General features: G+C 54.9%; 8 protein-coding genes across 8 annotated transcripts; 3 read left to right on the forward strand and 5 right to left on the reverse strand.

The window, feature by feature from the left end:
• Nucleotides 1–189: 189 nt before the first annotated feature.
• On the reverse strand, nt 190–3,401 carry N7510_004851 (putative plasma membrane H(+)ATPase; the record flags this gene model as incomplete). The annotated part of the gene is made up of 4 exons (XM_056976777.1): nt 190–1,896; nt 1,944–2,660; nt 2,711–2,934; nt 2,990–3,401. The coding sequence occupies 4 exons, from the start codon at nt 3,399–3,401 to the stop codon at nt 190–192; spliced, it is 3,060 nt and encodes a 1,019-aa protein (XP_056836733.1).
• A 1,274-nt stretch (nt 3,402–4,675) lies between these two features.
• Nucleotides 4,676–6,931, reverse strand: N7510_004852 (glutamate--tRNA ligase GUS1; the record flags this gene model as incomplete). Its single annotated transcript, XM_056976778.1, has 3 exons — nt 4,676–5,710; nt 5,761–6,597; nt 6,671–6,931. 3 exons carry the CDS (start codon nt 6,929–6,931, stop codon nt 4,676–4,678), a joined length of 2,133 nt encoding a protein of 710 aa, XP_056836734.1.
• Nucleotides 6,932–7,069: 138 nt separating this feature from the next.
• N7510_004853 (mitochondrial 54S ribosomal protein uL1m) lies at nt 7,070–8,043 on the forward strand (the record flags this gene model as incomplete). The annotated part of the gene is made up of 2 exons (XM_056976779.1): nt 7,070–7,329; nt 7,386–8,043. The coding sequence occupies 2 exons, from the start codon at nt 7,070–7,072 to the stop codon at nt 8,041–8,043; spliced, it is 918 nt and encodes a 305-aa protein (XP_056836735.1).
• Nucleotides 8,044–8,214: 171 nt separating this feature from the next.
• N7510_004854 (COG2 family protein) lies at nt 8,215–9,157 on the reverse strand (the record flags this gene model as incomplete). The annotated part of the gene is made up of 2 exons (XM_056976780.1): nt 8,215–9,078; nt 9,143–9,157. The coding sequence occupies 2 exons, from the start codon at nt 9,155–9,157 to the stop codon at nt 8,215–8,217; spliced, it is 879 nt and encodes a 292-aa protein (XP_056836736.1).
• Nucleotides 9,158–9,363: 206 nt separating this feature from the next.
• On the forward strand, nt 9,364–10,536 carry N7510_004855 (uncharacterized protein; the record flags this gene model as incomplete). The annotated part of the gene is made up of 1 exon (XM_056976781.1): nt 9,364–10,536. The coding sequence occupies one exon, from the start codon at nt 9,364–9,366 to the stop codon at nt 10,534–10,536; it is 1,173 nt and encodes a 390-aa protein (XP_056836737.1).
• A 365-nt stretch (nt 10,537–10,901) lies between these two features.
• N7510_004856 (Mrp/NBP35 family ATP-binding protein) lies at nt 10,902–11,821 on the reverse strand (the record flags this gene model as incomplete). Its single annotated transcript, XM_056976782.1, has 2 exons — nt 10,902–11,627; nt 11,789–11,821. The coding sequence occupies 2 exons, from the start codon at nt 11,819–11,821 to the stop codon at nt 10,902–10,904; spliced, it is 759 nt and encodes a 252-aa protein (XP_056836738.1).
• A 295-nt stretch (nt 11,822–12,116) lies between these two features.
• N7510_004857 (protein phosphatase regulator SHP1) lies at nt 12,117–13,439 on the reverse strand (the record flags this gene model as incomplete). The annotated part of the gene is made up of 3 exons (XM_056976783.1): nt 12,117–12,846; nt 13,072–13,310; nt 13,365–13,439. 3 exons carry the CDS (start codon nt 13,437–13,439, stop codon nt 12,117–12,119), a joined length of 1,044 nt encoding a protein of 347 aa, XP_056836739.1.
• Nucleotides 13,440–14,197: 758 nt separating this feature from the next.
• N7510_004858 (TOM13-domain-containing protein) lies at nt 14,198–14,648 on the forward strand (the record flags this gene model as incomplete). The annotated part of the gene is made up of 2 exons (XM_056976784.1): nt 14,198–14,473; nt 14,529–14,648. 2 exons carry the CDS (start codon nt 14,198–14,200, stop codon nt 14,646–14,648), a joined length of 396 nt encoding a protein of 131 aa, XP_056836740.1.
• Between the last annotated feature and the right edge of the window lie 240 nt (nt 14,649–14,888).

The following is a 14,888-nucleotide window of genomic DNA, read 5'->3' on the forward strand; positions in this document are numbered from 1 at the left end:
AAATAAGCATCCCTGTCTTTCGACCCGTAAACACCGGTCATAAATGGACATTATCAGCTAAGTCATCGACGATCTCACTCAGGTACAGACCAAATAGACATCGTCTAGTCTGCACATAAAGTAGCAACCATCTTCAAGAAAAAAAGAAGAGAACAAACGCGCGGAAAAGAACCCCACATCCATTTGGTATCACTCCACATCCTCCTCTTCTTTGCTGGCAGCCAAGAAGAACCGACCCTTCGGCTTACCAGGCTCCTCATACTCAACCGTCAAGCGAGAAAGATGGCCCAGCAAATTCTCGATCTTGAGATCACCCTTGCTGTGCCTCACACGACCGAGATTATCGAGCCACTTGATCTTGTTAAGAATGAAGTAGACGAGCGCAATGACGATCTCGACACCAAGCGAGTAGCCCCAGATGCGAACCACGGTGACGATATCTGTCCAGCCGTTTGCGGACTCGACGAATTGGTCCTTCGGGTCAGTGGGCATGTCTTGGTTCGTGAACCAGCCGAACAAACAGAAGATGGTTGCCAGAATGTCCACGCCCAGAATTGCGGTTACCAGGTGGATGGACGGCCAGACGTCGCTGCCGCGCGTTACGAAGATCAGCCAGTTCTCTGTCAGTGCTACTTCTAGGAAGAGCACTTCTTGAATCGAGCCAAAGTTCTGGATGATGCCGCCCGACGGCAGGAACATTGTGCCGCGCACAACCCATGTGCCCAGAGCAAGTAGAAAGCCCAGGAAGACGGAGATGACCCAGATCTTAGGGAGCTGCCATTCCACAGGGCGAAGTTCGAACGAGGCGTTGTCGTATGCCACGGCGACGGTAGCCAGATCAGCGAATAGAGCCAGGAAGACGACGAGCTCGACTCGAATGCTTTCGTTCAGGATAATCATCGACGTCACCAGGTAGATTTCCAAGTGCAAACAAAGCGCGATACGGTACTGAATGTAAGCCTTCATTCGGTGGAAGATCTGGCGCGCAACCTTGATCGAGTCAATGATGGTCGACAGACCAGGTTCCAGGAACACGATATCTGATGCCGACTGTGCAGCTTCGGAGGCGCCTTCAACAGCGATACCGCAATCAGCTTTCTTAAGCGATGGTGCATCGTTTACACCGTCACCCGTCATAGCGGTCAAGTGGCCACGCTCTTGCAGCATCTGCACGACTTGGAATTTGTGTTCTGGGAAAACTTCGGCAAAGCCATCTGCTTTCTCGACGAGATCACTAGCCATTGCGCCGCTTAGACCGCCGTGGATAAGCTTGTCTGAATTGTACACCTTGGTACCTAAAGCAAGCATCTTGCAGGTTTCTTTCGCAATAGCAATAGCATCACCCGTCAACATCTTGACACTGATGCCGAGATTCTGTGCTTCACTGATTGTCTGTGCCGTATCTTCGCGAGGCGGATCAAACATAGGCAGCATGCCAAGCAGAGTCCAGTCTTCGCCTTCTTTCTGGACGGCCACTCCGAGAGAGCGGAAACCGCGGTGTGCAAATTCCTGAGCTTTGGCCTTGTACATATCGGCAGTGGACTTGGCGCATTTGGTTAACTGCAGCACGGCCTTGGGCGCGCCCTTGGTACACGTATATCGAACCCCATCGCAGTTTGCAACAGTCACAATGCGTTTGGAGACAGGGTCGAACGGGGTGAACTTCTCCGTTTTCCAACCGCGGCAAAGGATCTCGCGAGCTTTGGGATATTGCCGGAGAGCTAAGACGGTGACCTTGTCGATGGGGTCGAGCGACGCGGTATTGTGCGAGGATGCGAGGACGGCAACGGCAAACATCCAGTCGACATCGACGCCTTCGGCCACATACGGATCGCGAATGCTCAACTTGTTAGCTGTCAGGGTACCGGTTTTGTCAGAGCAGAGAATATCCACGCCCTAATATTGTTAGCTACATGGATTTTTCTGATTGACGGGAAACGTACAGCCAACGATTCAATTGCCGTTAGTTTCTGAACAATCGCTTTCTTCTTGGCCAGGTACGCAGCACCCACTGCCATGGTAGTGGTTGTGACCACGGGAAGACCGACGGGAACACCGATGATAAGCAAAATTAGCGTATAGTGAAGAAGCGTCTGCTGTCCGGGCGAAGCAATGGGGATGTGACGGAAGAATCCACCGATCCAAGCTGCGAGAATCCAGGCCATGACGAGAACCAAGAGAGATGTTCCGATATTGTCCATGACGATTTCGAAGTGACCAGCGCCTTTGGCAGACTGCACCATGGTCGCAGTACGGCCGACGAAGGATGTTTTGGCCGGCGTCTGAACCACAGCGTACGCTTTGCCACGCTTGCATCCCGTCGTGTAGAAGATTATGTCGCCCATGTACCGATCGACGGCCAGAGATTCTCCGGTGATCGCCGAGTGGTCACAAGCCAAGATGGGATAGCCACGGCGACGGGGCTTCTGCGGCTCGCTCTCTTTGCCATCAGCTTCACCTTCAGCTTCGCCTCCATCTTCTTTTTCCTGGTTCTTGTCCTTCTCGCCCTTATTTTCGTCTTCATCTTCAAACTCGGAGGAGCTACCGCCGAGCATGCCTTGTTCTTGGAGCTGGTTGAATTCCTCCCAACCATTGGGATCGTCAAAGTCACAGATTACCTTGGAATCAGCCGGGATGACCTGACCTTCACCAACAATTACCTGTGGGATAATTAGGGCCTGCTTAGATCATGGAGTAATAGTAGACATACCACATCGCCAGGAACCAGCTCTCGTGCCAGAATTTCATGCTGAGAGTTGTCTCGCACGACGAGGGCACGCATGGCAATATCTCCCTTGAGACTTGCAACCACGTCGGCCGCTTGCTTCTCTTGATACCAGCCGACAGCAGCGTTCAGACACAGAATACCGATGATGACACCGAAGTCAACCCAGTCGTCCAGACCAGCGGCAAGCAAGACCGCAAGCTCCATGACTAGACGGCCGTATTAGACATGGCCCAGAATCAACGCATGAAGAAAAAGTCATACCATAAAGAATCGGGCCACGAAAGTACGACAGGACCTTCGCAATAGGATTCTCCTTCTCGGAGACCAGCTCATTCCACCCGGAGCGATGTCTCCGCTGATTAGCCTCCTCGCTCGACAGTCCCTCTCGGATATCGGTAATGAGCCAGTCATCGGGAAACTTGGCACCAGCGTCATCCACCTTGCGCACTCGGACCCTGCGCTTCTTCCAGGGAGCATACCAGACGCGTTTCTCGACGAAATCGCCCTCTTCCTGGTCAACTACTCCGGCCTCACGGAAGGTCGACACATACTTGACCAGCTTGCCGTACTCATCGAGATTCGACCAGTCCGACTCCCTCAGCGAGGCGCGGGAGATGCGCGAGCTGCGGCGGGTTTCGGGCGCGCGCTCGACGTCGTGGTCTTCGCTCGCCATATCTCGGGTACGACTTGCTTGGACTGGGATAGGCGGGAAAAGAGTGTAGCGAGGGACAATGGCTGGTTTTGGGAAGAGGAAGGGGGAAAAGGGGGGGGGGGGGGGGGGGAGGGGAGAAGAAGAAGAGTACGAAAGAGAGAGTATAGCAGAAGGAATACAAAGGAGAAAGCAAATCCCTTCGCACAGGTGAGGTAAAGGAGGAGAGGGCGAGAGAGCGGGAGGGTGTGTGTGGGAGAAAGCGTAAGAGAGAAGCAGGGATTACTGTTCTTCCAACCTTACATCTGCTACGCCCACTCCTACAGCTTTTCATGCTGACGTCGTGACTGACACAGAAAACACCCCTCTCCTAGTTACTCTGTGCCTAGCCTGTGTGTTCATGGGTCTTGACGTAGGAGACGCTGGGTGTCTATCCGGACGAACCTTGTCTAGCAGGCCGGAAGAGGGGGGTGACTCGGGGGAGATGGCATTGAGTTTGGAGGAAGTAAGTACGTAGCTGCGGTGGCCATGGATCCGCGCGAGGGTTCCATCGGCAAGACCCTGTGGAACCAGGCTTGTGACTGGACATCCGTTGCCGGGAGCTGTCATTGAGCTTCGGGGAAAATCAACCAGCTGGGTGGCGCGAAGATATACAGACTTGGATCATTAGTCGCTTCATGGCCGCTGAGGATTTTGATTTGTGATAATTATCTACATAGTACAAACAGACAACGTCCACAATGCTGGCGTCCGAATGTCCCGAGTGTCCCGACAGTCTTCGACGTCATGCCCGATTCCGCTGGCAGCCGCGCAGTAAGAGCACAGGGTACCATGATTCATAGAACTCACTCAGTTACACGTTCCTTCTTCTCTCCGAACGACCTCCCATACGATAATGTAATAATAATGGACACGTTCCCTCCCCGAACTCATACAGTCGATCATTGCAGATCCCCATCCACGTGACTCAGCCCTATCCCGACCCACTTGAGAGAAAGACTGCACGATAAGGAAGGCGGGGTGCAAGGGTCGCGCAAGATAAGTGCTGAGCTTTGCAAAGGCGTCCCAGAGGGAGGATGTCATTAAATCATGCATAGGATGGGTTTCCAATATCAAAAATGCAGGTCTTCAATTGAATGCGAGTCCTAAGAACCCCTGCGTTACGTGGGGACATGAGACACGGCGTGGTCACGATTGGATTCCCCTTTCCTCCGTCGTCAAAAAAACAACATTTGTCCTTTTTTAATTCAAGCAGTGGTTATCTACTCCTTTTTCACGTAATCATCATCCCACATACTCTATTTCAACTTGCCCGTGGGAATGTTGAAGAACACCGCCGGAGTCCCAGGCGCGTAGGCCTGATCCAGGCGGTAGAATCCCTTGCGCTCGAACTGGATGATATCTCCCTCCTTCAGCTTCGCCACGTTGCCATCGGCCACGGCATCCTCACGGAACTCGGTGTGAGGGTTGAGGAAATCCTCTAGTTTGTCATCCTCGTCCAACGAATCCTTGGTGAGCAGGTGGTCAAAGTCGACGAGCTCGACGGGGATCAGTTCCTGGCCCTCGGTCGATAGCCACGTCACCTTCTTCTCGGTCTTCTTGAAGTCGCCTTCCAGGTGCAACTCCAACTCGAGGTGGGTAATGACACCGGCGTCGGTAGTGATCTTGCGCACGATCGCGTTGCCCCAGCTCATAAGTGTGATCTCCTCGTCCTGCTTGAAGAGCTTCGCGTCCTCCTGCTCCATGACAATCGAGCCACTGAAGGCAACGGTCTTCATTCCCACGGCCGCGTTCTTGGCATGTTTGGGTTTCTCCTCCGTATACGCCGCGGGGGCGCCCGTGATAGTCGCCTTAACCATGCCCTTGGTCATAATGGCTGTGTGGCGCGGACTAACAGGATCAATGTACTTCTTGTTGGTGTTCCAGATGAGGTCCCAGCTGAAGTTGGTGACCGCCTTAGACGGGCCCTGCTTGAGGATAAACTCGCGCAGTGCGGGGATGGTCATACCACGGCGGCGAATACCACGAATGGTCGGGAAACGCGGGTCGTCCCAGCCCCAGACAGTACCCGTCTCGACTAGCTTGGTCAACTTGCGCTTAGATAGCAGCGTACGGATAAAGTTCATCCGAGCAAAGTCCCAGACCTGAACGGTGCGCAGCTTAAGCGTATCAAGCATCCACTGGTACTGCGGGTTGCGATCCCTATACTCTATCGTGCGAAGAGCGTGAGTGACACCTTCAATGGAATCTACTACGGGGCACGCAAAGTCGTAGGTCGGGTAGATCTTCCACTTGCTGCCCGTGCGGTGGTGAGGAGTTGGGTTGCAGCGGTACTGTTCGTGGGGGTGAGTTGGAGTTTAGTAAGTGCAGGGGAGATACTCACAATGACTGGGTCCCGAAGCGCCTTGTTCTTGTTGTCTGGAGATATCTTAGCACGAATGCACCACCGCAGGCCTTCGGGAGTGCCCTGCTTCATCTCCTGAAAATGAGCCAAGCTCTCCTCCGGGGAGAGGTCACGGCGCTTGCTTGGAATACCGTCAAAACGTTGGGCAGACATGGTTTCCTTGTCTGTGTCATCTGCATAGGCATTTCCTTCCGAGATCATCCTCACGCAGTAGTCAAACAGCTCCTCGAAATAATCGCTAGTGTAGGTCATCTTGTTGGGCTTGATTCCCATGAGCTTGAGATCTTCGACAATGGCGTCTTGGAATTCCTCCTTCTCCTTGGACGGGTTGGTGTCGTCAAATCGAAGGAGGAGGGTTCCATTGTACTTTTCGTGCGCGAAGTAGTCGTTGAGCAAGGCGGCCTTGGCGTGCCCGATATGGAGATATCCCGACGGCTCAGGCGGGAAACGAGTCACAACTCCCTTCTCGGTATTGAGGAGAGCAATGTCGTAATTGCCGCCCTCCTTGGACTTGGCAGACTTCTTCTCCTTGGCGGCAGCGTTCAAAGTCTCGGCGGCAGAAGAGGCCCACGGGCACAGATCCTCCAAGAACTTGTACCAACGAGTTAGGTTCACAAGCGAGCCCTTCTTCAGAGCCGCAAGAGCGACTCGGTTTCCACGGAGGGCACCCCAGATGGCGATGTCGGGGGTAGAGAGAGAATATCCGACGATGAAAGACCGCAGCATAAGGTAGGCATTCAGGCGTTGAAGAAGAGGATCAAGCGCCTTAAAATCCAGAGTAGCGAAGGCGTCGAGCTGGGAGATCCACTCATCCTCCTATAGTGAATGCATTAGACAGAGTACATATCGATAGTATCCGTATAGACACTATCGCGGAGAAAAGACTCACCAGCTTCGTATCCTTGCTTCGCAGGAAGGGAAAGTGAGTAAACAGCTCCTGGATGGCATTGCTAGTGCCAAACACCGATTTGGAGCCGCTGGTCAGCTGGACAATGGCCTTGTCGCCCTCGTTCAGCATCGCGGTGTCCTCGCAGTGGATCTTGATGGCGGGAATGGAACGAGCCTCATTGATAGAGGTGGCAATGAGCACCACAGGCAGCAAAGCTGCATGGTTGGCACGCGTGGCCACAGTCAATTCGAAGGACGCCATTGTAGTTGTGAGTGAGTCAAGACGGAACTATTTTTTGGAGGGGCATGACGGACTGCCCGGGGCTATGTTTCTCCGGTGCCGAACAGCTTTCCGCCGAAAAACACGAGACCCATCACGCTTCATCCTCTGCCAGTCGCCATGTCGTCCGCCAGCTCGCTGCTGCCACCCGCAGCACGCGGGATCCTCTCATCATGTCGCCTCCCACTCCGACAAGCACCAATGGCGCCTCTTTTCCCGGCCTTCCAGCAGGTCCGAGGCGCCAAGGGGAACGCTCAGAAGGGCAAGGGCAAAAACAAGGGGAAGGACAAGGCCGTTAAACCGGATCGGAGAGGGCCGAGGGAGTTCAGACAGAAAAACCTGAAGGATATGGATCAGTTTGCCCTGTGTGATGCGATGCGGTACGCTCGTCTTTTCCTCGACTTCGTGGAAACCAAACTGACATCCGGATCTGCAGATACCTTCGGGCCGCCGAAGTTGGCCGTGAACCCACCAATTTGAAATACGAAGTTCACATCCGGCTACGAACGAGGAAAGACGGCCCCGTCATCCGCAACATGATCCGATTTCCGCACGCCGTCCAGACCGAGTCCCGGATCTGTGTCATCTGCCCCCCCGGATCCAAGCACGCCAAGGACGCCCTCGCCGCGGGTGCGGTGATGGTCGGCGAAGATGAAGTGTTCAATGCCGTCAAGGAGGGCAAGATCGAGTTCGACCGCTGTCTCGCTCACCCAGACAGCTTGGCGGCGCTGAACAAGGCCGGCATGGGCCGCATCCTGGGTCCGCGTGGCCTGATGCCGAGCGCGAAGCAGGGAACGGTGGTGGACGATGTGGCCTCGCGCGTGGAGATGCTCCGCGGCGGTACGGTCTACCGGGAACGTGATGCGGTGATTCGTCTCCCCATCGGGCAATTGGCCTTCTCGCCGGATCAATTGCGGGATAACCTGCGCACGACCATTGAACAGGTCAAAAAGGATGCCTCAGGGCTCAACGATCGCATCAACAAGGAGATCCACGAGGTGGTGCTGAGCTCGACTCACGGCCCCGGCTTCAGTCTCAACGGAGACTTCCAGTCCGAGACTTCCCCGGAACCCGCTCTCTTAACCGGCTTGTAAATTACTTACTTGGCTTTCTTATATCCTCCGTGTTGGCGTGTACAGATTTTTTTTTGTGTCATATTAGGAAAAATGGACTTGGTGTATGATGGTATCATTTCTGTTCGATAAATGGTTGTTCAAAACGCCGATGCTATGCAATGTATCTCTGTCCCTCTTCTAATGTAGAATCTATACCTTGAGGTTCTTCAGCGCAGCGATTGCACTAACGTCCTCGCCCATGAGGTCGTAGAGACGCAAAACCACCATGGTCCGGCCATCGCGTTTCTGGCCTGCATGACTGGCCTGTTCCAGCGCCGTTTTCAGATCCAACAGCAGCGTCGATTGGACCTTGGAGACGCGCGACTGCTGCGCAACCACGAACGGATGCTCCGCGCCCACGCGCTCCACCAGCGACTTGAGATAGACGAATTTCTGGATGTGCCGCTCCAGTCGCTTCAGAGACACGGTAGCCGTTCCATCGGCCAACTCCTCGTCGTCGCTATCCCCGCTGTCACTGGCATACACATCGGACTCCGAGTCCAACTCGGCCGCACCCTCCGGAGACGACTTGTCCTTATCCCCAATCATCAAGCGGTGCTCCAGCTCTTCCACACGATCTGCATAATCCAATAGATCCCTCCCAATGTCCGCCTGGGTCCGCAGCCTCCTCTTCTCATTCAACAGCGCCTCCACCTCCCGCCGCCGCGCTTCGACCTTGTCCCGGATACTCTGCACATCACGCTGAAAAGCCAACACGCCCACTTTCACCCCCTCGGTCTTTTCCTCGCCGCCTCGCAGCGCTCCGCCTAGTGAGAGGAAATCCTGGTAGTTCTGGTTGACCAGGTCCAGCAGCTCCTTGTTCAGCTGCTGCTCTAGGCCGCGCAGTTCCTGGCGCAGATCCTCGAGGCTTTGGTGTCGGTTTGTGAGAGATGATAGGAAAGTTGCTGGGTTGAAGTCTGCGGCGAGAAATGATGCGCGCGAGAGTGGTTGCGGGAAGGGGAGGCCAGAGGGGTCTTCGTCGAAATCGGAGGCGGACTCGTCTGAGTCGCCGAACTGGAGAGAGGTGTCAGTGACGATGGTTCGAGACCAATGGGTTGGGTCTGTCAAGAGTGCTTACATTGAACGGATTCATGGTGTACTGTTGGCTATCGGGAGAGAGTGAACCAGCAATGCACGGTGGATGCGGGTAGTGAATCCCCGTGACCCTCTCTGTTGTTGTTACTAACCAACTGGATTTCTTTTCCTCTGCCAACACATACATGCAGTATTCCCTCGCCAACAACGTGTTCGCTGTCTCTGCTCGGGCCTTCGCTTAGTGAGTTACATTGCGTCCGGGTCATGGATGGCCGGCTGTCCTCCTCGTCCTTCCCTCGCCAAGGATGGCTCCGACTGTCACCGTCCTACGCGCCGCCAGCAGTCCAAGCAGCCCGAGAATACCAGTCCACCAACAGTGAGAGAGAAGCGCAGCGTCGTACACAACAGGAATCAGCCCTGAATTCAGGCCCAGCATCATCATCATCATCATCATCATCATCATCATCATCACGAACATCTAAAAAACCAGCTGCAGCTACCCAGCCCGTGCTCGTCAGAGCATATTCCGGCGATGCGGAGCAGGACAAAGCCAAAGACAAAGGCAGCACTCCCAAAATGTCCCCGCGCCGTCTGCTCCCATTCACCACGGGCTCGAAGGGCTCCGCTCCCTCGTCCCGCGCACCACCGGGCCCTCCACGCCCGTCGGACGGGGATTTCAGTATCGAGAGCATCCTGCAAGCCATCGACCCCGAGATCCGGGGCACCTTGGATTCCATTGCAGAGATCTGCGGACGCAGCAAGCTAAGTCTCGCTAATGAATACGGCAGCCACATCGCGCCGCTGGGGGAGATCCGCGCGGCGCCCGGTGGTGGTCTCGTGCCTGTTGAGGAGGCCAGTTCCAGCGCTGAGCGGCGCGCCGATGAGGGCGGGGCGGTCATTTTTGATGATGAGCATGCTGCCGCTGCATGGGGCAATCCGAGGAGGGAACTGCATCCGTTCTCGTTCTATGGATATGTCGAAAGTCTGCGGCAGTCGGCTGCTGCGCATGCATCGCCTGAAGTTCGGCGGTCGATCGATGCGCAGCTGAATGCTACGCCTGGGATGGGTCTGCCGACTCTGCCTGTCACGAGAGAGTTTGCGTCCAAGCCGAAGAATTCGAGCAGAGATCTGCTGGCAAAGTCTCCTGAGCATGATGGCCATCAGATCCAGGTCACTCCGGCCGTGGTGTCGGAGGTTTATCTCGATGCTCAGGCCGATGATCCGGGGTCAGCCAATAATGGGCCTCATGTTCCAGTCGTGGGGGGCACTCCGGAAGCCAAGGACGGACCGAGTGGTCCGGAGGTTGTGCGCTCCCTTCTCGGGTGGTTGAGATGGAGTGCTCGATTTGCTGGGCCAGATCTCTCGCCGCGATTGCAGTCTGCAGAGGGCAAACTGCGCGCTATGTTGGCCGATGAAAATCCCGGTCTACTACCATGATGGTATTTAACGAGTTATGACTGCAGATGATGATGATAATGATCTATGTCTCTTATTTGATTTCATACCCCCTGATCCACGAGATAACAATGCCTCCCAGTCTAATTAATGCAATGCAACACACGTATAAGATCTAGATATCGCTTCAAACATTTCCTCTCCCAATCTAGGATCCTGCCGTGCCCTCCACACCACCTATTACCGTGCGCGCAAACTCCTCGAAGCGAGCATAAGACCAGCACTCCTTGTACCGATCAACGAGAAGCCGCGTATCCTCCTGCTCAACCACCTGCATTCCCTGTTCTTCATCATCTTCACTATCACCACCCTCCATCCTTCCCTCCACCAACTCCCCAAACTTCACATCAACAGGGACTCTCCCCAGAAATGGAATCCCCAATTCCCTGGCCATAACCTCGCCCCCCACCACTCGAGAACAAATTACTCACTTCTCCACAGCACGGACACGCATATCCCGACATATTCTCAATAACCCCCAACACGGGGATGCTAGTCTTCACGCAGAAATTAGCCTCCTTGCGGACGTCCGATGTCGCAACCGCCTGCGGCGTGGTGACCAGCACCGCGCCCGCGAGGCGGGGAATATGATTCTGGGACGCAGTGGCCGCGTCGGCGGTGGAGAGGGTGAGGAGCTGCTCTGCGAGCGCGATGTGCTCGTCGCTTGTTCCCGGTGGCGTGTCAATCAGCAGGTAATCAGTGGGACCCCAATAGACGTCCGAGAGGAATTGCCGGATCATGGCGGTCTTTTTGGGGCCGCGCCAGATGACTGCGTCGCCGCGGTCACGGAGGAGGAAGCCTAGGGACATGCAGCGGAGGGAGCCACGCGGCGATTGTGCTTGTGATTGTGATTGTGAAGTGTCTGTTGAGGTTGAGGAGGGGTGCACATCGACGGGTAACCACCCGCCTGGGGCTTGGGTGATCTTAGCATCTTCGAGGCCGACGAGGCGCGGGATCGAGGGTCCGGTCAGGTCGATGTCGAGGATGCCCACGGATTTGCCTTGGAGGGAGAGTGCCAGCGCGAGCTGGAGGGTGACAGAGGATTTGCCGACGCCTCCTTTGCCGGAGAGAACCTGGAGAGGAATCGGTTGTCAGTCCTGCTGTACGCAGTTTCAAGATGTCGGCGTTATCGATAAGCAGAGGGGTTGCAGCGTTGCTTCTCTTTTTTTCTTTTGGTCTTTACTGCGCGCAGCGATGGGCAGGCAGTGAATGTTGGCTCAAAGAGGATACGTACCAGCACGACGTTTTTGACTCCGTCCAAAGGCATGTTGAGAGAATCAATGGCAGAGGCACAAGAGAGGTTTAGGAAGAAATCCAGATCAGGTGGGGAGCCGACTGTCGGGATCGGCTTGCTTATCAATCGCGTGACTGACTAACGGCTTAACTATAGTTAGATCCAGACTTCAGAGGTCTTGAAAGAACAACATTATTGACACTGTAGATAGACATGACCGGTTTCAGGATTCATCTAAGCTATGGTTCCTCCCTCCTGTATCGAATAATGCGCCATCGTAATTCACTCTACTTGTCCCCTTTTGCACACCATCCCACCCTTACTTCTCTTACTGCCACTTCTGCACCACAACACCTCCGCGCTTGAACTCAGACATATCACCCAGCGCAACACCTCGGTCATCAAGCTCCTTGCTGGGGAAAGTCGTCATCAGCACCCATGGGCGCATCCGCGAATCCGGGCTGGCAGCCGTCACAAACTCGTAAACATCTCCCACGGTATGTGAAGCGTTGAACCGCGACGTCAGACGCGTACCATCCCCAAGACGCACCTGCAGCGTCAAAGTCGGCTGGGATTCATCAACCTCTGGTTTCGGTGCTTCGTTTGTAGTGGAAGGACCCGGTGCGGCAGCGGCGGGCGGTGCAGCAGGTTGGGTTTGAATGCCGGGTGTCGGGCTGCCCAGACGCTGTCCGGCTCCGGAGAAAGGCTTGTACTGAGGCTTTGGTTTCACGTATTTCTCTTCGTGTTGCTTCAGATCCACGTCCACTTCTTGTCCGGGTTGCACATTCATAATCGAGAGCGGTGCGCGGCCTTGGCGGATGCCTTCCAGGATTTCGGCATTGCGGGGGTCGTCAGACCGGTATAGCTCACCATCATCGACGGAAAAGCCATCCGCCCAGAAGTGGAGGGTCCGCTGAACGCGCTGTGTACGCTGCGGTGCAGGTGCGGTGGTGTCTTCGATCACTCGGCTGGGGGCTTCGTCTCCGCCCAGAGTACGGGCAGTGCCTGTAAAGGCCGATCGTCGCGTCTCGGGCTCGTCCGACGGTGGTGGTTGTGCTCTAGACTAAAAGATTAGAAATTCCCCGACATTCCATGATGTCCCATCCAGTGTAGAACCTTACCGGCGTGCTTTTTCGAGAATCTTCTTCTTCAGATCGTCCGGGTTTTGCACCGCCAGTCCCGACTTCTCACCCCCCGCAAAAAAATCCTGATCCGTGGAGTCATCTTCGTCTGATGAGTTCCCACCACTACCTCCAGATGCAAAGTCTCCCAATGTCGCAAACTTCTTCTTCGGCGGTGCGCGTGGGGCAGAAGACGAAGACTCGGCGGCGGCGGAGGATCCAGCCGGTGCGGCTCTTCCGCCTAGTGATCGGCCGCCAGCAGGCGCGCCAGAAGGTCCCTCTGCACCCAGTTGTCGCCCGCCCCCGGTGTTCATGTCTTGTAGGGCCTCATCCTGCTCGGCGAAGAACTCGGTCACGGCGGCTTCCATGTCCCACCCATTGGCGCTGAGATATTCCTGGGCCTGAGATATGAGATTAGCAATAGCACCCACAGGTGCAGATCACACCGAGCTCACCTCTGCAGGTTGGGTGCCGGTCATGGCACAGAACTGAGACACGACCTCGTCGTGCTCGGCGGGGTTGTGCTCCATGCTTGAGCTGGACGGAAGCGTGTACTTGTGAGAGTAGAGTTGGAGGTGTTTCCGAGAAGTCTTGGGAGAATTATAGGGTCAGTCGCAGAAAATCAAAAGCAGCAGCAACGAAGCGCAACCACGAGAGTTGGAGAGAGGACAGATCCAAACAGGCAGGTACGTCACATTCATTGGTCAGCCGGACTACGGGATGTTCCGCCCCGAGCTATACAGACAAGTCTGTACTAGCTATTAGTGGTGTATGATCTCGAGTGTTGGGGGATGCAAGCTGCTGGTAATGGAACTAGTGGATTAGATGCTTGTAATTGTCTGGATACCGGGTAAGCTTGGCTTGATGCGTGAGTTCTATTCAAGTATACCTTTCAGCAACTCCAGGTGGTTAGGATCTTTGCTTGCAGCAACTGGAGATCTCCAGTATTCCCAGCTTGCTACAATAGATTCCCAAGTCTCTTCCGATGGTATTTAGATTATTGATTAGTTCATCGGGTTTAGGAATATCTCCATTCGTACCCAAAGTAGTTACAGTGCAATCCGCGGTGCTGACATAAGACATAATCCCTGGTTTCCGCCCACCAAAAGTGGATGGCATCATCTTCGCAACAACAGGCGCCAAATAATACCACGAATACACGATATTCTTATCCGGGTCATCGCCCTGCCTCAATCCCCCTGCCATATCATCTCACCCGACCACCCAACCAACCAATCAACACCTCAGTGTCTAGCAGACGCTTTCCCGGCCGCCGCCCTCCACCACCATGGCCTCGGACGCCCCGTCCAGTTCGCCAGTCGAGCTGTACGACTCAACCATGACCGTGCCCTCCGACTCAGAGAACTACTCAGCAAACAACGAGCTATCAGACCAATCAAGCACGGGCTCCCCCATGATCCTGTACAAGCCGCCGACCTTCTGGAGCGTTCTCCGCGGCGCCGCAATCAACCTCTTTCTGCCGTTCGTGAACGGCCTAATGCTGGGATTCGGCGAGCTCTTTGCACATGAGGCTGCTTTCCGGCTAGGATGGACCAACACCAAGGTATGCAATCCTTCCCGCCGTGCTGGTAGCGGTGAGCTGACCACTCCTTCTACAGATCTTCCCGACATACCGCCGCACACATCCCGTCGGCCCCGGTGTCGAAGTCCGGGAACTACCCTGGGAGCGGAAACGCAGTGCTCCGGCTGGTTTGAACGATTCCGCGTCCCTAGAGTGAACAAGAGAGGGAAACGAGAGTAACTAACTGCATCTACAAGGGAGCAACACAAAATGCATGCTTGGCTTCTGTTTCTTGGATATAATGCGTGTACATAGACTGATGGGCGCCGGGCGCAATGGATTGCATGCCATATAACTACCGTAACGATTCAAGCGTATAGTTAACTACCTGTAAACATCTCCCCTGTGTTTTTCGTGCCTGGATCATTGATTTCCTGCATACCGCCCGGCAGAAAAA

Source organism: Penicillium lagena, assembly GCF_028827675.1.
Source record: "Penicillium lagena strain IBT 129212 chromosome Unknown utg000002l_segment0_segment0, whole genome shotgun sequence".
Lineage (NCBI taxonomy): Eukaryota > Fungi > Ascomycota > Eurotiomycetes > Eurotiales > Aspergillaceae > Penicillium > Penicillium lagena.